This window comes from Ursus americanus, chromosome 23 (genome assembly GCF_024610735.1).
Source record: "Ursus americanus isolate L20-20 chromosome 23, mUrsAme1.1.p, whole genome shotgun sequence".
NCBI classification, from domain to species: domain Eukaryota; kingdom Metazoa; phylum Chordata; class Mammalia; order Carnivora; family Ursidae; genus Ursus; species Ursus americanus.
Window position 1 is genome coordinate 20731315 of NC_142149.1, and position 21590 is coordinate 20752904.

The 21590-nt window shown below is 40.3% G+C and overlaps 1 protein-coding gene and 1 long non-coding RNA gene across 2 annotated transcripts in view; one reads left to right on the forward strand and one right to left on the reverse strand.

The window, feature by feature from the left end:
* LOC123781930 (uncharacterized) overlaps positions 1-1160 on the reverse strand; it is a 37987-nt gene extending 36827 nt beyond the window's left edge. The window contains exon 1 of the long non-coding RNA XR_006776835.2: positions 1021-1160. This is a non-coding gene — a long non-coding RNA (uncharacterized LOC123781930). The remainder of the gene's footprint in view (positions 1-1020) is intronic.
* SMARCE1 (SWI/SNF related BAF chromatin remodeling complex subunit E1) lies at positions 1140-20723 on the forward strand. The gene is made up of 11 exons (XM_045781613.2): positions 1140-1447; positions 3426-3477; positions 3648-3691; positions 6639-6743; positions 11775-11855; positions 12809-12940; positions 13198-13369; positions 16813-16985; positions 17517-17618; positions 18269-18479; positions 20449-20723. Exons 2-11 carry the CDS (start codon positions 3471-3473, stop codon positions 20655-20657), a joined length of 1236 nt encoding a protein of 411 aa, XP_045637569.1. The 5' UTR covers positions 1140-1447; positions 3426-3470; the 3' UTR covers positions 20658-20723.
* Positions 20724-21590: the final 867 nt, after the last annotated feature.

Below are 21590 nucleotides of genomic sequence, written 5' to 3' on the forward strand. Positions count from 1 at the left end.
CCACTCAGACTACCTATTATCCTTTGATGACCTCTCTTTCAGTCTTTCCCTTCAATTTCACTAACCTCTATGAGTATGAAAATATTGGAAGCAGAATTAGACAAAATGTCACTTATGCCTGGCTTTGCAGACTTCTGGAGATGCCCTGGTCCCTGCTGGCATACCCGAAGCACCTAAGAGCAGCCCAAGAATTCAACCAGTCACCAAATGTCAACAGTATTTTCAAGAAATTACAGATCCTTCTCCCTTCACCGCGGCCCAAAGCATCGACCAGGTGTTTATATGGCCAAGGAAGGGGGTAGTAACTGGTAAATCAACGTACTCACACGATTCCGTGCAAAGAACCCTGGACTAGACCAGAAAGCTGCCTCAGTACACATTTACTGAGCATCTAACAATGAATCAAGCCCTAAGCAGGAACTGGCGATAGAAAGATGATCCATGCAGATAACGGAACCTTTGCTGTTAAGGCCCACGTAATGGGCAGGAGACCACAAACGCAGTCTGATACAATGGATCGGGTATGGAGTACAATAAGGTTACCAAAGAACCGTGGGAGTTCAGAGGAAGGACTCTGGGGGGAAAGTTCCAGGAGGGCACCACAGTGACAATCTGAGCAGGATCCGGAAGGACAGATGAGCTCAAGCTGAAAGTGGGGATGAGCCAAGGCAGCGCTGGGCAGAGACTGGTGGCACCCCCCGCGCTGCCAGGGCGCACAACCTTGGCCGAGGGGATTTACATCTCTGGGCCCCGGCTCAGAAACCCGGCCATTACACCACACGCGCGCTTGGAAAAACTGAAAAGGTCCGTGTTGCTTTTGGTCAAGGTGTAATGCCTGGCCCTTAAGGCAGGAAGCCCCGCGCGTGGGAACGGAAACTCCGCGAACCCAGTCGTCCGCGCCTCCATCCTCGGCTTGCTGAAGTACACACTCTCGCTCCGAGAGAAAGAGCAAGGAAGAACCCGGAAAAAACCACCACTGCCACCACCAGCACCCGCGGGCGCGGCGGGAGCCCGGCCCACCGTGATTCCGGGCCTCTCTACCCGGAGAGACCCCACCGTCTTCCGGCCGCGCGTGTGGAAGCCGAGGCCGGCGCCTCCCGCCACGCCACCTGCAGCGGCTCCGGCCCCGCGCGGCGGCCGACCGGGCCTCTCCCGCTGCCGGCCCCTCCGCCCACTTCGCCGTGACGAATCGGCGCCCGGCCTGGAGAGTGCCCACATTCGGGGGTTTTGAAGAACGTCTGGGGCCTGAAAAAAATCCCTGACCGGACGAAGCATCACCGCGTCCTCACCTGAAGGTTTATTTTTTAAAAAGAGTGGGGAGAGGCCTGGAAAGCAATTAAGAAGAGTGTGGAAAGTGCGAGTGCGGACGCTCCGGACGCGAGGGGCGGGGCGTGCGCGGGACAAAGGGAAACGAGGCCGGAGCTGCGGGCGCTTTTTCTGCCCGCGGGTGAGTGCTTCCGACTGGGCCCGAGCGGGTCGGGAGGGTGGCGAGTGGCGGTGTCCCGGCTTGGCTGGACCTCGAGTTCCCGGGGGCTGCTGGGGTTCAGGCTGGGCCGCGGGCCCAGAGCTGGGGGCCGGTTGCGGCCTCCTTGAGGCCTAGCGGAGCGGGGTTCGAGAGGGAGTCCCATCTGGGGCGCCTCCCCGGCGGCAAGATTTGCCCCTTCCTCTAACCCCGTGAAATTGGTCAAGGCACCTATGCATTGCCCTCTTGAGTAGAGTTGTTAGTGAAGTGCATTCTCCACGACAACCTAAAGGAAACGACCTCAGGGGAAGCCCTTGGGGCAAGCCAAGCCCGCGGTCGGTCCATCCCCCCTAGGATGGTGGTTTCCCCTTGTTTCGGCAGCGACCGAGGACTCACGGTGTGGCTTCGAGTGGAGAGCGAAAGCTCTGTAACAGTTTGGCCTGGGTTTGAAACCCAGCTTTGGCACTTCCTGGCTGCGTGGCTTTAGACAAGTTACTTAAACTCGCCGAGGCTCCCGTTTTTCATGCGTATAGTAAGGATGTCAATACCTATCTCGTAGGGTAGTTGTGACCATGAACCAAGATACGTGATAAGCCTGCCCCGTATAAAGTGTTCAACGAATACCTACTATTTTATGCCAGGCATACGTTTGTCGGCCAGTGGCAGACAAATGTGCAAGCCCACTCTTAGAATTTATCGTAGCAGACGGGAGCAGTAATTTTAAAGTATTAACAATAAAGTGAGATGTACCAGGGAGCTTTGGCAGTTATTATCAGGGCTCCCCACAGCGAGGCCCACTTGTTGACAGCCCCCCCCCCCCCCCACCCCTCATGTGAGCCCGAAGGAGATCTGCACCGGAGTCCATGGTTTCTGCCCGTTCCTTATGGAAGGAGGGAGAAACCCAGTTTGGGCCATTGAAAAAAATTTTTCCACACAGTCCTCTGATTCCTTATGCTCCAGGGAATTCCCTTAAAATGCAGAATAGAAGCAAAAGCGTCATGCTTGTTTCACATGTTTGATGAAAGTACTCCAGTAGTCATAGAAGTTACTTGCTCTTTTTCTAAAATGTTTGTCTCTTTGTCCACATTGTGTGTGATGTATATTGGTGTAAGAAACAAGCTCAGGCCTTTATGTTCTTGTTCTGAGCTGGTAATACTAGGACAAAATGTAAGAATTGAGCTAGGTGCCGGGACTGCAATAATGAACGAGATGGCCTCTGTTCTTCAGTTTAGCCATGTTAACAGGTATAATACGATATAATGAACAAATACTATAGATTATGTGAACTGGATAGGAGTACAGAGGAGGAAGCAGTTAGTCCTCCCCAAGTAATTTATCACAAAATCTCCGTTGAGGAGCTGTATTTTGAAATGGGCTGCGAAGGGTTATTAAGTTTTTCAGGTAGACGCTCAAAAGTTATTCCCAGGAGATATAAAACTGTTTACCACTATAAGAGAATGTAAAGCTCATTATCAACCAGTTATGTTGCACTGCCTCCAGAAATAAAATGCTGCCTTGTTTTAATAGAAGTTGTTATTCTAAGAGAAAGGTAGAGCTGCTGTTGATCAGTGAGCTGTTAGTATCTGGTAGGCCTTGTTGGGATGGGTCCTGATAATACATCACATTCTATTGTCATTATATTTTTATCGGTTTGATTAAATGTTTATATGGCATTAGCAAAATGTTTTCCATGCAGGAGGTGGCAAGAAGAAACTTTGAAAGTACACGTCTAATATTACTTTTAATATCCCCAGTAATTTGTTTTAGTTGTTTAATTCTGATGAACCAAATGACCTATAAGGATTAGTAAAATATGCAAAGGATTTGATTAGTTGAAGATAGTGTAATTTTACTAAGAAATACCAATTAAACTACCCTATTCTTTAGGAAAACATCTCTTATGCTTGCTGAGTTTTGATTCTCTTTTTTTTTTTCTTTTTTTTTTTTCTTTTTTTTATTTTAGTGTCTCAGATTCATTCTTAAGGAACTGAGAACTTAATCTTCCAAAATGTCAAGTAAGTTTCATTTTTTATATTTATCTATTAATAAGAGACTAATGCCCTAGCAAATGGGAATTCCAAAATACTCTCATTTTTTTTTCTTCAAAACAGGACCATTGGTAGTTTTGTTGCATAGTATTATATCTCAGTTGTTTACAAGAAGTTATTTATTTTCTTTCAAACAGAAAGACCATCTTATGCCCCACCTCCCACCCCAGCTCCTGCAACAGTAAGTTTTAATTTTCTTGTTAATGTAATAGCCAAGTCTGGCCTTGATACAAAAACCCAGATGTCTTCCAGTGACAGTCACTCAATCATCACAGCAACAGGATGAAAAATTCAGCCAAAAAACAGCACTTCCTACTAAATAAAATAACTCTTTGCATCTTACCTTGAACCAACCCCAACATTTAAAGAAACATATTGCTGAAATTCCAACCTCCTATGCTCAGTTCTTTTTTTTAAATGGGAAATAAATGATACGTATAACACCTCTTTCTAGTTAATCTCTATCAAGAGTCTTAAAAGTTGATATTGAGTGAATGCTCATTCTGGCATTCGTTATTATTTTTAAACCTAACCTTCAACTGGTTACACTTTTCTCTCCTTGTTTATATATAATTTTCATATTAAACAATAAAGCTTCCAGTTCTATAATAACACTCATTGTAAATTTTTATTTTTCAAGCTGTTTAAGTAAGGATTTCATTATCTGTGGGTCAGATCCTGCCTATTGAATATGTTTCCAAGTTTCTAAATAATACTTGTGAACGAGGTTTTTCACCCAGCAAGTTCTGGCCCAGCTTGGACAGCATGTAAAATAATCGTCCAGTCCACAAAACAGATATAACAGGAACTGTTCAGGTCTTGCTGAAACAGATTCCTTGTTGTTGTTTTTTTGTCTTAAAAAAAAAAAAAAGAAACCACTGTTAACATTGACCATAGCCTACAAAAGCAGTTCTTTAACAGCTGTTAGCCCTCCTTCCTGACCCCTTATCCCCAAAATCGCAGGCTAGCCTACTAATTAGGTCCTTGTGTAATTTTTTCCTCCACTAGATGACTGCTCTTACTTACTAACCCTCAGATGTATGCTTTAGTTATGTTGGTCAACAATTTGTTTCTCCTTAGTAAGATACTTCTTAAAAGAGATACTGTATCTCATATTCTCATTTCAATTTATGTAACATAGTTTCTAAAGTTACTTCCAGTAACTTAAAAGTCCTGTGTTTGGTTTGTTTTCTTTCTTAAATCAAAGAACATTTCTTATGACCATCTCCTTGGCACTCTGCTAGTGGCTATACAGGTGGAGTTGGACAATTGAGATTCCTGACCTCAAAGAGCTAACCATGTACTTCCGTTTGGGATATGGTATAATTGTAATGTTTTAGTTTTGATTTTTTTTTAAATTCCCTTAATTTTCTTACATTATTGCCTCATAATGTTGAACAGTGATTCTCATTCTTTATGCAACCTTTGAAGATGTCATTTTGACGTACATACTGCCTCTGACAGTGTATAATGTCTGGAAGACAAACTTGATTTTTTTGGATAATAAAAGTAGCTCAAAAACCAAGTGTCCCCTTATGACTTCTCAAATGTAGAGAGGGCTTTTTTTGTGGCCTTTCTTTAGTCCTATTTCTGTACCATTGTAATTTCACATTGACACATAAAATACAGAAGACAAGGGATTAGGACATCCAACAGAATGGATATTAAATGAATTATCCTCCTTCCTTTTTTTTTTTTTTTTTTCCCATTACTTCTACCATCACCACCACCACCACCACCACCACCACCAGCACCACCCAAATGTACCACTCCAAGTAATATACACTTCTCGTGTGCCTTTGGTACTTCATCTGTTTTGCCTACTTAAATATGCCTTATGTGCGTCTTTTTTAACTATACAGACTAGAATTGATCAGTTGTTCTCTTCTCCTAAAGAGTTTCAAATGTAATATCTGCTTGAATATCTTAGTTTTGGACACTAAGGATATGTGCAACGGCATGTTTTAGAAAATTGTGTTTATAACAGCCACAGCTTAGTTGGGATGTGTTAAGTGTATTTTACATTGTGTAGTTGAGGACTAATATTGTTAATTGCATGTTAAAATTAAATTAGTTGTCTTGATTGCGTTTCATTAGGTAAGATACCCTACTTTTGGTTTCTCTGTGCTACATCCTTTTTATGCATTATACCTTGATTCTCATGAACATTGGATGTCATTGTATTAACCATGAGGGCACTGCTATGTAAGAGCCCGTTTGTGATTACATCAACACATAATTCACGAAACCCAAAAATTCCATTGCTGCAGTGAGCAGTTGTGTTTTGAAAAGGTCAGAGCTATCAAGAAACTAGAGGAAAAAAGAAAGTTCAAGTCTGTCAACTAGAAAAGCAGTTCACATTAAAACTAAATGCAGAAAGTGTTCATGATTGACCTGTGGACGATGGATCAAAGAAGAGATGGAAGAGAAAGCCTTAAAAAAAGAATGACTGGGTTTAAAAGATCAGATAGCACCCCCGAATGAAATCCATGCATTTCTTACAAGTCTTTGTTTTGAAATCATGTATGTGACACCCATTGAATCCCACATATGTTCTTTTCTACTGACAACTCTGGCTTCCTGATTGGAGTATCTTTTCATTTCTCACATTAAATAGAATGATTTAAAATTGTCTCTGAAAACAATCCATTTCTTGTTTTTATTTGTTTTTAGTAGATAAATACATTGGCGGCATCTACATAACTGTCAAGTAAATCACGTTTTGTTTTGCATGTAAAGTGTTTCAGACTTCTAGTTTATCACATTTCAGGCCTTCCTATCTCAGACATCTATTACTAAGTTGTTATATCATATTATTGACCGTCAAGTAATACGGAGTGTTTGAGACACTTCAGTGTATTGCTTATTCCGAAAAACAAGCACACACCTTCACACTGACAGCAAACACAACTGGCCCCTGCAAAGAGAAAGAAAGGGAAGAAAGAAAAAAAAAAAAAAAACACTTGCAGACTGGTTTCTCAATGAAAGAAAAAACAATTACAACACATCATTGCTTGTTTAAATTCAGGTTGCTTTTGCATGCCATATGCAGATCATTTTTCATTTCTGTGTTTTCCTCGTTTGAGCTCATTTCTCATTCGTGTTTTTGTCTCATTTGTTTCCATCAGCAAATGCCCAGCACACCAGGGTTTGTGGGATACAATCCATACAGTCATCTCGCCTACAACAACTACAGGCTGGGAGGGAACCCGGGCACCAACAGCCGGGTCACGGTAGGAGAATCAACTATTACAGCATCCGGCAGACAACTGGATTTGACCAGAAATGCCTCCAGAGTTAGGTCCTTTTGAATCATCAGCACAGCCATTTAAAAAAAAATTTTTTTTTAACCTGGCTTTTTTACTATTTTAAACATTCGTTGTACAATCTTACACTGGAAAGAAAAATATATAGTGAAATCTGGATATGTATGTAGAAGAAAAGAAGAATCCATTCTGTTTGGTGGTTGGTAGAGCTAAAGCCCTGCGCACTTACTGCTTACACTATATGTAGATAAACCTAGAATTTCTTATGGTTAAAATACCCTTTTTGAGATAAAGAGTATCTTTCATGTAAGGTAATTGGCATCAGGCTCAAGAACTCAGTCTCTTAATAAAAGCCCGGTGTATGGACCTAGGCTTTTTTCGGCTGGCCTACCAGCTTGAGCTGCTACACATAATTATTTGTCTTTTGGATTTAATAGTTGACTTTCTGAGATTCATTTCTCTCCAGTTAAAAAGAAAAAAAAGATTTAATGTAACTTCAGAGAATTGCAGAATGCAAGTTGAATGAAATTAATTTGACATGCCAAACTAGCTACCTACAACTAAAAGTGCTTGTATAATCTATAGGGCAAGGGGTGTGATTTCTGAAACTGAGGCTGTTTCGTTTAAATGATCAACCTAAGATACCCAAAGTTGGGTGATATAGTTCAGATTTTTATTTTAGAATCATCTTAAACTATATTCAAGAAAGCTTAAGTAGCAAAGAAATAAATGTAAAAATGATTTACCAAAAATAAATAAAAATAAATCCAAAAGCCAAATACCTACATACATTGGAATATGGCATTGGTGAGAATTCATACAACCCAGAATGGCTGTAAGCTTTTTAATACTTGGTTTTTGTTTGCTATATTCGTAAATAATTCATAAATGATTAATGTGACTTCAAAAGAGCCCTCTCACCCTGTAGTCAAGCTAGAGCAAAAAGCTTGTAACTATCAAACTATATGTCTATCTTGGTAAGCATATTGCTTAGCTTGATAGGTTTTGTTTGTCTAAATTTTTCATTGTTCCTGCATAATTTGTACTTCATAAGCATATCAAGTTTTATGTGCCATGCATATTTCATGGTATCTGAAAAGAATTTTGACAAAGTGTGTGTATGTATGCATTTCACAATGCATACAGTTTTTATGTACATCGGTACGTGTTTTTCCCTGGCCTAAATGTGTTTCACAAGCATAATGGGTGGCAAGGTTATCCAGTGATAAAGAACATTTTCATTTAAACAAGGAGCAGAATCAATTTTGGATCATTCATGTTAATGCAGAAAATTATTCATGAGGCGTGAACAAGAGAATGGTTACCTTTTAATAGCTCTATACAGTCAGCTCTTGATTATCTACGTTAATGGAATAGAAATGGTGATAACTGTATTAGTAGAATCATTTGTATTTCAGTTTGTATAAGCATTTTGTTCCTAACTTGGATGTATCTGTGGGAATTCTCTGTTAATAAAGAGAGATTATTCAGTAGGAAAAGGAAAGGTCACCCACTGTCTCAGGGCTCAATATCTGTTTCTCCTCATTCCCTCTCAGGGATGTTCAAACCTAGCATTTGGAGCGGGCACTAGCTTTGGGGTAGATTAGTACAGGAGGGTTGTTGGGCGTGAAAAATTTGGTGTTTTGGTTCTTTGTGGTGGTTTTCTTGGCATTATGGTCCTCTCAGTACCAGACAGAAGTGTAATCAAACTGCTGTGTAGACTTACCCTGAAGGGTCCTAGAAACTGAAGGCTTTTAGCCTCTGTTAATCCCAGCCCCTTCACATTTTAGATCACGGAATTGCTGTCTGAAAAAATTACTTATGCCTAAAGTTTTACACAACTTTTTTTTTATATATCTAACTTAAGCTTTGTTAGGACTTAATGGATATGATTTTGACCATTATAAAAGTGTTTTATTTTAAGATGACCCCCATGATGTGTTACCTTTTGTTTTTTTCGTTTTGGCTCCTATTTGGTATTATTGTTTGCAAATAGCCTTAATTAAGTGATTTGAAGGAATGAGTCTGTGAAACCCTCTCGAGTAGCTTCCAGATGGCTCTACAGAACATCTGGTTTCCCTTCTGACTGTAGTACACTTGGATAGTTTTGAGACTCTGTACAGCGTGTTGAAACATTTTGGAGCACCTGCAACAGCTGTGAGGTGGAATTCATTCCTAGTCAGTCCTTTCCGACGGTGCTTAACATTCTCTTAAGTCCATGTGTGAAAACAGTTGGAGACAAAGTGTTAAAAATGGCTTATGTCTGTGCTGTAATGGGAATTCCATTCTAGAAGAAAACTCTACCAGAGAAAGCGGAAAATCAGAAGAAACAACAACAAAATCTCTTGAGTGGCCAAAATAAATTTCACAAAATCATGACCTTTATTCATAGGCGATTCCCAGGAATTACTCTTATATAAGCACAGTTTTAACTTAGCTAAGCATAGTTACTTACGTTGCCCCTACTCATGGCCAGTTAGAAGCAGAAAACTGTAAAGAGGGACAGTTGCTGCTAGAGGTAGCTTTCCTGATAGAAACAAGGAAAGAAACTGCTAAGAAAGGCAACAGTCCCTCCAAAGACATAAACCCTGGGCCAGTTAGTAAAGGCGCCAGCAGCTCTCACTCCTCAAGCCAGAGGAGTACAGGAAAGCAGTTTCTAATGTCTAATGGACTCTTATCAAAACAAGGTTAAAGTGTCTTCAAGTGCAAACTGCTTTTTTTTTTTTTTTTTTTTTTTTTTTTTTTTTTTTGGTAAGGAGTAATGTTTAAGATGTAGAAAGATGTCTGCTAAGATAGTAAAAAATTAGGGGTGTTTAGTGATGTAAATCTTCAGTGTCCTGAAAACCAGCTAGAATTAAACTTTGTGGTTATTCTTTTGGGTTTTTGTTTTGTTTGTATTTGTAAATTGACTAGTCAATGAAAGATAGCCTCATTTCATTCAAATAATGAAAATACAGCCTCAATATGTAGACAATTTGGATACCTGCCTTTGGAAGAAAGGAGGAGGAATAAGCAAATCCATTAATGTTTTCAAATGTGGTTCTTTAAAAAGTAGAGCATATATTACTATGATTTGTTTTTAACGTGTTTTAATGCATTATATTTAAACATAGACATTTTAGAGTTCTTTATCTCTAAAGAAAATTTGTTAGTGGTGATCTACCAACTTCAATTATTGGCACAATTCCAACTTTATTTGTAACCCACTTCATGGGACTCTGAAGGTTCGTGTTGAATATAAGTTGGAAATGCTTTCTAGTAACTTTACTTATGAAAATCAGACCTTTGTGTATCTTGCTCTGAACCCATGATGGAAGGTCAGCCTCGTAGGAGTTCCCTCACCCCTCCTTGAAAGAGCGGCAGACCTTGAGACAGATCTTCTCTTATTGGCTGTTCATACCATTGCTGTTGACATTATCTGTCCCTTGTGGCTTACTTCACTCCATTGCCCAATGCCTGCTCAAAACAAAACAAAACAAAACAGGGTCTGTCTGCATGGGCACCAGCATGAGGTATGGTATGGGTGAATATATGGGAGGAGTGGAAAGAAGAGAGAAAATACTGCTTCAGAGGTGGTATGCTCCCTAACAATTTCATGTATGAAGAAGCAGAGTTACTGAAAGTATATAGGGATGGAGGAAGACCCTTGTCGTAGGAGGAAGCATTGTTTGAAAGCAGTGGAATGGGGCAGACACACTAATCTCTGAGCCCTTGGATGAGGTTATAATTGGTGTCTCAACCCAGAAGGGAGGAGTTTGTCCAGGGTTTTATCACAGCAGCAGCTGAAGGGCAGGGAAACAAAATGTCTCTTAGTCTCCTTAAAAGGATTTGCTGGTCCCTGTCTTTTGATAATTAGAGTGAAGCCAGCACCTCTTCCCCCCCAAGAATCAATATCGTTGTCTCCTAGAAATTGGGGGAAAATAAATGTGATTCAGCCATGATTAATTTGTTCTGGGTCCTTGATGAAATGTAGTCATATATGTTAAGATGAAACTAAGCTCAGAAATGGGCGCCCATGGATTGGAGTTATCTGAGGTGCCCACAGACGCTGTCTGGTATCTCTTACCTAGATCTTAGCCCATCGAAAGAACCAGTCTCATCTTTTTCTTTGCCTTTTTTTTTTCCCCTCTATCCCACCTTTTTCTTTACCTTTTAAAAAATACTTTGAGTCTTCCTTCCTTTTGTTTTCATTTTTCTTTCTCCCCACAAAACCAAAAAATTTTAATCAATATAAGGCCTCAGAAATAACCTAACTGGACCCTGTGTCTGCCATTTCTCTGTTCTTGGTAAACTTGTTCACTCCTACATTATTATTAGGACTAAGGACAGGAGATGGCATGACTTTATACTTTTTGATCCCCTTTATCCAAAGCCACTAGATATGGACCTAGAACCTTAAGCAAAATAATATCTCTAGTCCTGATAGAGGAAATAAGATTTTCTGTTTTCTGTTTTGAACCTAGAAGGTAGTTTTTGGAGGGGTCTTGTTTATGTAGGGGTGCCGTGCGTTCCTGAAATAGTACAAGTAGATACAGAGTCCCCCGCAGACAGTGTGAGAGTGGTAAGTGCTGAAGGAGCCCGGACTCGGGCAGATAATCAAGTGTTGACTGTATGTGTAATGGTAAATTAAGCACAATGAAAGGGTGCTAGGTTATGTCCTAAAGGTGGGACATGTGATATGTAACCATATATTTTCAATGTATGGATTATTATGTAATACTTCATTTGTTCTTACAGCCAGGTTGCCAAAGCAGTAGCAAAAAACTGCTGAGTAAAATATTTTAAAAGTATGTACCTGAAGTCGTGTTCTTTATTTTCTTTTGATGTGAACATTTCTGAATTTGCAGTGATAGCTATTTTCAGTGGAGAAAATATAAGAATCTTGTATCCATGGACGAGTAGAAGAAAGGCGCATTAGAATTTTTTAAGGGACTCTCTTTTCATTTTGCTGGTGAGCTACTTGCAATCGAGTAATGAACGTATCTAACTCTTTTGTAGGCATCCTCTGGTATTACGATTCCAAAACCCCCAAAGCCACCAGATAAGCCGCTGATGCCCTACATGAGGTACAGCAGAAAGGTAGGTGCCGGGCGCCGGAGCAGCTGAGCGGCGCTCTCTCGGCTGCTTCGCTTTACGTCCGATTTCATAACGGCGTAGCTGGTGCTTCTGTGCACAGTCAGAGGAAATGATCAGGAATTGCAGTTTTTAAAGAACTTAGTTCTGATTTCAGAATGCCAGAACTAAAATCCAGCAAGAAGCACATGATTTAAATAAATGGTGTAAATCCGTAAGACCGTGTTATGTAGCCCTTTGGAGAAATTCAGTGACATGAGAAAAATGGGAAGTGAAAAAAGGCATCTAGGACTACGCGTATTAGTATCTTATTTTTTATAAAAACAATAGCAACAGTATGTTAGTTTGAAGAAAGAAAAGCCTAGAAGGCAGTGGTTATCTCTACACAGTAAGCTTATGGTAATTTTCATTTTCTTCACACTTCTTGAATTTTCCGTCATGGTTTGGTTTGGTTTGGTGATGAGCCTGTATTCTCTTAAAGTAACAAATAGAGCGAATATCTTTATTAATAGCAAGAGCGTTTGCTGTTTTCACCACTATTTAGAAATTTTTGGTCACAGTTATTATACACGTATTTGATGATGTGGTCTGATGTGTTATGCAGATTAACCACTTTCCTTCTAAATTCTGTGAACTTTTAGAGAGGCAGAGACTATGTTATTGGGTTAGCTCATCTTAACTGTCAACAGTGATTGGAGGTGTCTTGAGATGTGCCATGGATTAATCCAGCAAAGGAAATGAGATTGGCCAGCTATTGATAATTGTTGCAGCAGGCTAATGAGAACATAGGGATTTGATACTATTCCTTCTGCTTTTGCTTATGTTTAAAAGTTTCTATATTAAAAAATATTTTTTTAAATATTTTTTTATTATATTATGTTAGTCACCATACTAAAAAGTATTTTTAAAGGTCTATATTTTTAGGCATCCATACTGAGATTTCATGTTTCCTTTTTAAGGTCTGGGACCAAGTAAAAGCTTCCAACCCTGACCTAAAGTTGTGGGAGATTGGCAAGATTATTGGTGGCATGTGGCGAGATCTCACTGATGAAGAAAAACAAGAATATTTAAACGAGTACGAAGCAGAAAAGGTAGAGTGGGGACCACAGTGGGATGGAGACGATATAAAGTGCATAAAATTTGCTTGTTGTTGGTGAAAGAAACAAAAGATCTAATCAGCTGAGGCTATACTGTCTCTGTCTAGCTGGGTCAAGTCAATCTCTCTAGGCTTCAGATTCCTTGTCTGTGAAAAGGAGATAATTATATCTTTAGATATTCAGCTGAGATAAAGGTATTTGTATAACCTGCAATATGTTAATTATAAAACTGAAAAACATTTGAATTTCAGATAGAGTACAATGAATCTATGAAGGCCTATCATAATTCCCCCGCATACCTTGCTTACATAAATGCAAAAAGTCGTGCAGAAGCTGCTTTAGAGGAAGAAAGTCGACAGAGACAGTCTCGCATGGAGAAAGGAGAACCGTACATGAGCATTCAGCCTGCTGAAGATCCAGATGGTAAAAAAAAAAAAAAATGGGCTTTTGTTTATGCATTCTCTGAGAACTAAAATACGAGCAATCTCTTAAGTTTATTTCCTATCCTAAGTGGAAAACAAAGCATATTTAAGTGCCATTTTAATATTTTGATTAATTATCTTAAGGTCTGTATATGAATTTCCCACAAGAAAAAGATATATCCTTGTTAGAGCAAGAAATAGCAAAAACTATGTATTGCTTATCAGAATCTTTATACTCAGAATGCAAGACAAGTTTTTCAGTCACAATCAGAATTTTGCCTCAACTGCTTTTAAAAAGCTAAAATGCCTTCTAGTTACATCCTGTTTTCCTATTGGTTTCTTAAACTTACTGAATTAAAGGCTCTTAAAGGAGAAAGTTAATGAGTAGATAGAAGCATTATGAAATTGTTTTCCAGTTAATTCAGAAATCCAGCGTAGCTCATGGTAACACGGGGATGCACACAGTACACACTTGATACACACATACAAATATACACACACAAATAGAGCTTCCTGATGGGCATCCGCGGCTAGCTTGCAGGTGTGCAGATTACACGTCTGGTCTCTGCGGCCAGGCAGGGTCTGAAGCTGCAAGGAGCCTCAGCCCGCCCCCTGCATCTGGGAGCATACTCCTCCATGAATCACGTCGCCTGTACAAGTAACATTTCCTCGTGTGCTGCTATGATGTGGGAAAGGCTACAAGCAACAAAAACATCAAGAAAATAATTTAAGATCCCATTTCAGAATATAACAAAGAGGAGGCTTGTGAGAACTTTAAAGACACCATGGAGAGAGGAAGCAATAATGCCACCTAAAAACATGAATAAACATATACCCGAAAGGAGAGGGGGAAAAATGTTTTTAAAAAGAATGGACTGGGATATTGACAAATATTCTCATAAGCATAGAGTAATGTAAATAATAACAATAGAATATGGACTAGAAACCAAACCGAGTGTTAAACAGAATCAGCAGTGCTAAGGACTAGCAAACACAGACCAAAATTACATGATTAATGCAAAAAAAAAAAACAAACAAACCATACAGAACTAACAAATAGAAGATCCAGTTTATGAATAATTGGAAGGCTGAGGGATCAGTAGAAGAGTATAAACAAAGACTAGCAACATGGAAGCCACAAGTCGAAGCAGTTAAAGTTTTCTTCAGGTAAAAGGTGACAGTGTGAACATTGAGCAGGACCGTAGAGATCCACTCAGGAGCCGTCTTCAAAAGAAGATCCTCTTCTCCGTTCCTCAGACTTCGGCCCATTGTGTTTTATAAGTTTAATATAGGAGCTTAAAGCTTCTGGTAAGAAAGGACAGGTGAAAATGAAGATGCCAGGGTGAGAGTGACTTCAGACCTTGGACTTTACACCCCAGAACTGAGTAGAAAGAGGAAAGTTTGTGAGGCAGGGTGAGCATCAGTCCAAGAGAAGGGCTGCCCGCCGTGAGTGCGGCAGCTGCCAGCTGCTGTCCTAGAGAAGGCACGCGCAGCTTCCACGCAGGACAGTGAAGGGGTTTTTAAATGGCATTTTAGAGAGTGAGGTAAAGTAAAGAGCTGGTTAATTAGAAAATAACTAGAAAATATAAGCCCACCCCCAAAAAGTCAGACAGCTCTAAGTGTAAGGAAAAACAAGCCCCAATTGCTAAGACTCGATTTCCCTACCAGTGGAAAGAAGAAAGCAAAAAACAAAAAAGTATATACAGTTTAGATAGAGGTAGCATGAATATACCATGTATAATCTTAAGTGTGAATATGAAAAACTTTCTTAAAAAAAGTAGGAGAGGGGCACCTGGGTGGCACAGCGGTTAAGCGCCTGCCTTCGGCTCAGGGCGTGATCCCGCCGTTATGGGATCGAGCCCCACATCAGGCTCTTCCGCTGGGAGCCTGCTTCTTCCTCTCCCACTCCCCCTGCTTGTGTTCCTTCTCTCGCTGGCTGTCTCTCTCTCTGTCGAATAAATAAATAAAATCTTTAAAAAAAAAAAAATAGGAGGGTCACAGAATTTTTTAAATGATATCCTATATTCCAGTAATTTCAATTTCAAAAGTGTATGTCCTAAAGAAATTACTTGAAGGGAGACAAAAAGTAATTTGCTCAACAGTTTGTGTGTTTATGATGATGAGCGTTTTGGAAACTACTTAATTACCAAGTAAGGGAGGTGCTGAACTGTGACATAGCAGTACAATTTGGGCCTCTAGCAAAGTTTCCTAAAGCATGGTCCCTCCACCTCTGGTGGGACACTAAGGTGATTAGGTGGTTCGGAGAGGAACTTTTTTTTTTTTTTTTTAAGATTTTTTAATTTATTTGAGAGAGAAGAGTAAGCGAGAGAGAACACCAGTGGGGGTGGAGGAGCAGAGGGAGAGGGAGAAGCAGACTCCCCATTGAGCAAGGAGTCCAGTGTGGGACTCGATCCCAGGACCCTGGGGTCATGACCGAGCCGAGGGCAGATGCTTAACCGACAGAGCCACCCAGGTGCCCAGGAACTTTTATTTTAATGTGTATTGCTGAAGAGGAAGATTTTTTTAAAAAGTGAGTTAATTTAAGTAACTCTACTAAATAAATGATAGTACAGATTGTTAGCAGGTGTGTCCAGAGCTGTGGAGGTGATAGAGAAACCCTGCTGCATCGCTATTAAACATAAGCATATAAACCAGATCCAGGCTATATGTGTATCAACTTGAGTGAATGAAACAACATAATATCTTTACACACTAACAGCTATGTACATGTGTAGATTGACAAAAATTAAAAGTAAAGTTTGGTAGTGAACATTCTTTTCCAATAAAATTACCTTAAGGCTTTAATGGGTTTTTTTATTAAATAAAATGTCTAGGGTCTGGGACACAGTATTGCTGGAGAAAATGTTTTCTCTGCAGTGGGCATTTTCATTACTTCAGTATTAAAGTAATATAGTGACAAAGACACTGTCCAGTCCCTGTGTTGTCTTCAGGTGTAAATGCCTTAAATTACTACCACGAGAGTGAACCATTCAGCAGCACTGCAGCCTGCCTGTAACAGGCCGCCTTCCTGTTGATGGATTTCGAGGCCAGAAGACACATGGTTTTATCTCATTTGTGTTTCAGCCAAGTCCGTCTCAGACACACATCACTTAAAGATTTCGTGAGAATAGCCAGAACCCTGGCCAATGAACACATTATGTCCTCCCCATGGTTTTTATCAAGTGACTGCCCCCCAGTGCTCCCATGATGCCCTAAGGCCCCCTTGGGTTGGTTTTTGTTATGAAGATTTTAGTTAGTTAGTTAGTTATTTGAGAGAGCGTGGGGGAGAGGGGTCAGAGGGAGAAGCAGACTCCTTGCTGAGCAGGGAAGGGCCCCCTTGGTAGACCAGTGAGAGCTATGGCTCCTTGGTGTTCAGGTGTTAACGTTACTCTCTCCATTCGTGGTTACTGATGACTTCATTTCCAGACATCTTGTTTATTCCAGATTATGATGATGGCTTTTCAATGAAGCATACAGCCACCGCCCGTTTCCAGAGAAACCACCGCCTCATCAGTGAAATCCTTAGTGAGAGTGTGGTGCCGGACGTTCGGTCAGTTGTCACAACAGCTAGAATGCAGGTCCTCAAACGACAGGTCCAGTCCTTAATGGTTCATCAGGTAAAGTCACAAAGCATTGTTCTAATAGATTGGGCCTATGTCACCGAGCCCCAGTGGCCAGAATCTGTACCATGCATCAGTGTTCGAGCTAAATATTTCTGTGTTCAATCTAAGCTGTTCCTGATTCAGGGAAGAGGCTTGAAAAAGTGGAGGTTTCCCAGAGATTTAATACGTTCGTCACTAAAACTGTAATACAGATCCTTGCGATGTAAGGCTTGTGCATGAAGAGTTTTAAGACATCTTCTAAACCTTTCCTGCTTCAATATTTTTTTCTGAAGAAATTGCTCAGGCCTGAAACAGTATTCTTTAACATATACTTGTTAATTGTAGTCACTCCTCTATGCTGCATTTTATGTTTTTAAAATCTTAGCTAGACACATTGTGCAATAAATGACTTAATTTAAAAATTCAAAACCTTTGTCACGCTGTGAGAAAGCATGGACCATTAGAAAGTGAGATGTATTTTCTGTTTGACATTTGCTTTCAAGAAAATAATTCAGTAATAATAAAGCCTGATCATACGTCTTTCAGCGAAAACTAGAAGCTGAACTTCTCCAAATAGAGGAACGACACCAGGAAAAGAAGAGGAAATTCCTGGAAAGCACAGATTCATTTAACAATGAACTTAAAAGGGTATCAATTTAATGTGTTCACTGTACTTTTTATCACTGTGACTGTTACTTTTTTCCTCATTCCTTTTTCCAAAGTAGTGTTTTTATTGAATGTTGCTCACTTTGAAACAGGGTGAACTTTGCTCTCTAATGGTAATGTCTTTGCTTTATGAAATTATTCCCATTTTCTGGCAAAACTTCAATAGGTTTAAAATATCATATAGTATCCACACATGTACTAGGCCTTACACCCTAGCCCCCGTGGTGTTTTAATTTAAACTCATGCAGTCACGAGTTGTTTCCATTTTATTGAGATGTATTCATTAAATGTAGCTTATGGTCTAGACTTTGTATTAAAACAAGTAAATCTAGTGTTTGACAGCTTGAAATGGGAACTGGAAGCCTTCTATATAAATCCAGTGCTTTCAGCATTGCCTCGCCAACCGTTCCCGTAGCACTTGCTGTTACGCGGCTACTGGAGCACCTTTCTTTTCCTGTAGACACAAGAGTTTCGGAGAAGACCTAGAACCACGGGGTTTTTTTTTTTCCCCCTCCCATATATATGTATATAGTTCATAGCCAAGAAAACCCACTTTTGAAATAATTCCTCTGGTTCAGAGATCTTAAGAAAAGAACATTACTAAGAGAGTTTTCTTTCTTTCTGACGACTAGTTGTGTGGTTTGAAAGTAGAAGTGGATATGGAAAAAATTGCCGCTGAAATTGCCCAGGCAGAGGAACAGGCTCGTAAAAGGCAGGAGGAAAGAGAGAAGGAGGCAGCAGAGCAAGCTGAACGCAGTCAGAGCAGCATGGTTCCTGAGGAGGAGCAAACTTCTAGTAAGACCGAGGAGAAGAAGGACGACGAGAGCATCCCGATGGAGACAGGTAACCTGCCCGTTGACCGCAAAGTCAATGTCAAGGGCTGTTCTCTGTATGATCCACACATGTCCTTCCACATCACACAACATGTGGATGCCCAAGCAAAACAGCAGTGGGGCAGTGGTCTTTAGTCTGGCTACCTGGGGTCTTGGTTATTTGTCCGGATTGTCATTTTTCGGGTTAGGCATATAAAGTAAAAATGCTGGGAATGGTTGAGGATACTGGCCCTGGAGTCAGACAGAGCTGGCTCTAATACTCTCTCACCACTTGCTGCATATGACTGGGTAAATTACTTAATCTGTCTCAAACTCACTCGTAGACACTCTAGTACCGGCCTCCGAGAGTGAGTTCCGGAGGACAAATGAGGAACCGTACATAAAATCACTTAGTATTGGATTTGATGTGGCATTGGCACTCAGTGTTTTGACCTTTATTGCGAAAACGTAATATGTGGTTGTTGCTTTTAGGATCAAGCATCTTTGGTGTCCTAGAACAGGGTTGGGCAAGTAAACCCTGCAGGCCAAGTCTTGTCCTGCCACCTGTTTTTGTGAATAAAGTTTTGTCGGAACATAGCCTTACCTGTGTGTTTACGTATTATCTGTGGCTGCGTTGGGGCTGCCACAGTACAGTTGAGTCGTTGCAAAGACTCCTGGCCCGCAAAATCCAAAATATTTACTGTCTAGCCTTTATGGAATAGGTTTGTTGACCCCATCCAAGAGAAGTTCTTACTTCCAAGCATACTGATTTTCCTGATTAAAATCATTCCTCAAGGCACAAAATAACATGTAAAACTTTCACAAAATACCAATTAAATCGATTACTTGAAATTTTGAGATCACCTTACCTTCTGGCGCTATTTTGAGCCTGCCCAGTGCCCTTTGTAAACAGGAGTAAGTTAAAACTGTTTCAGGAAATGCAGCCAAAGGCTCCCGGGACCATCCTGCAGGAAGGGGCAGGGACAGTAGTCACACTTGGCAGTCAACTGACAACTTCTGAGTTGACATCAGGAAGACATTTAATGGAATATAGATCGCTTCGCCAGATATTACTACAAAATTTCATTCAGCAGATGAGCATTTCAGATAGTCAGATATTAAGTTTCGTTATCTGAGCCTTTTTCTGTTTTGCGTGAACGTATTTTTTATCTTAACAAATTTGGAGCATGAGTACGCTCTTGTGGTTAAAGCAGGAGCTTGAGAATTAGGGTATGGAGTATGATTCTTTGCTCATTGTGCAACTAGACAGAACACTCTGTCCTTCGCCACTGTTCTGTCATTTATGAGTAGAGCATGTCTATGGGTCTTTACTCAGATTTTATCCTTTTAGCTGAAGGGAAAAACAAAATTGAGACTATTAGAGCGAAAACCTCATGCTCTTAATTTCTTACAGAAAACAGCCCAGCATGACATTTAACAAAGTACCTAAAATATCGCCCTTACATCATTTCCATACGTGCTTTCTCAGTAATTAAATCCAAAGCACAGAACAGCATTGTCCAATAGAAATAAACTGTCACTATGTAATTGTAAATATTGTAACATTTTTTAAAAGTAAAGAACAAATGAATTAACATTAATAATATATTTATTCATTTAACCCAGTATATCTTAAACAATATCTCAATGTGTAACAACATTTTTAAGTATTAATTTTTTTCCATTCTTTTTCATCCTAAAGCTTCAGAATCTGATGTGTGCTTTATACCTGTGGCACATCTAAATTTAGAAGCTAAATTTTCATCAGCTATACTTGATCTGTGTTTAGCTTTTGTAAATTTACAGCTAAGAAGTAGATTTTCAAACCTGAATTGTTTCAAAGGTGCTAACAGTCCCTCAGTTACACTGGCTCGTTCAGGCGCTTGATACCACGTGCGGCGAGGGGCTGCCGTGTTCAACAGCACAGCTTGAGACAGTCAGTGTAATTAGAAGAATACATCTTTGTCTTGAAACTGACAGTGACACGTGTGTGATTACAGAGGAGACACACCTTGAAGAAGCGACGGAAAGCCAGCAGAATGGTGAAGAAGGCACGTCTACTCCTGAGGACAAGGAGAGCGGGCAGGAGGGGGTGGACAGTCTGGCTGAGGAAGGGACCAGCGATAGTAACACTGGCTCGGAGAGCAACAGCGCCACGGTGGAGGAGCCGCCGACGGACCCCACACCGGAAGACGAGAAGAAAGAATAAATGTTGCCTTGTTTTATGTGTTCTAAATACTTTTTTAAATGAAAAAAAATGTTTTTTGAGTTTTAATGGTGTTATGTGGTTTGTGTATTAATATTTTTCTTGTCCATATCGCACCACCAAAGGCTTTTGGACCATTTAGCATCACAAGCCAAATGGCACAGTCACCTTTCTTATGCCATTGTGAAGATGGGTCTTTTCTTTGGGTCTTATTTGTAGCCCTCAACTACGGAAAGCCTCAGAATTCAAATTAATTGAGAAAACGCCCACCTCTTTTAGAGAGTGGTCCTTTGATGCCGCACGGCCCCTCTTACAAATGCCTTCCCACAGCTCACTGGGGTGCTTACCAAAGCCATAGCTTTAAACCTCCCAGTCCCCATCAACAGCTTCCCGAAAGTCCCCTTTCCTATATACTTCCACAAAGAGCAGCTTCTTGAAAACGTGATCATGTATGAGTATGTATTTGTTCACCTACCCTTTATCTTTAATCAGTGTCGGACACCCAGAGTTGTGTTAAGGAGTTGACCGCATCTGAGCTCGGATCATCGTGATCCAGAAATAGTCTCCATAGTTCGAGTAGTTACCAGCGTATGAAGTAGTCATCAAAACGAATATGGCACATACACATTATGTATACTGCTTTTGTTACAGTTCATACTGTGTGTCTTTGGCAAAATTCATCCTTACTGTACAGAAAAAAAAAAAACCCACTTTTTTACCAAGTTTTCCAAAGACAGGTCACAAAGCTTATGGAATTGAATATTCTTGCAAGGGACTAGACAACTTCAAAACGATTAGCCCATTCCAGGAGGAAAACAGCTGGGAATTCAGTTTGTCCATTTGAAATTGTTCTACAATAATCAAGATTCAAAACCTCAAGGCTCAGGATCCCATAGGTCAGAGTCCACCTTTTTGATTAAACTCAAGTAGAGTCTT

Coding starts and splice junctions, on each gene's coding strand:
- SMARCE1 (XM_045781613.2), top strand. Junction 3,692..6,638: donor CCACCCCAGCTCCTGCAACA/GTAAGTTTTAAT, acceptor TGTTTCCATCAG/CAAATGCCCAGCACACCAGG. Junction 6,744..11,774: donor GCACCAACAGCCGGGTCACG/GTAGGAGAATCA, acceptor ACTCTTTTGTAG/GCATCCTCTGGTATTACGAT.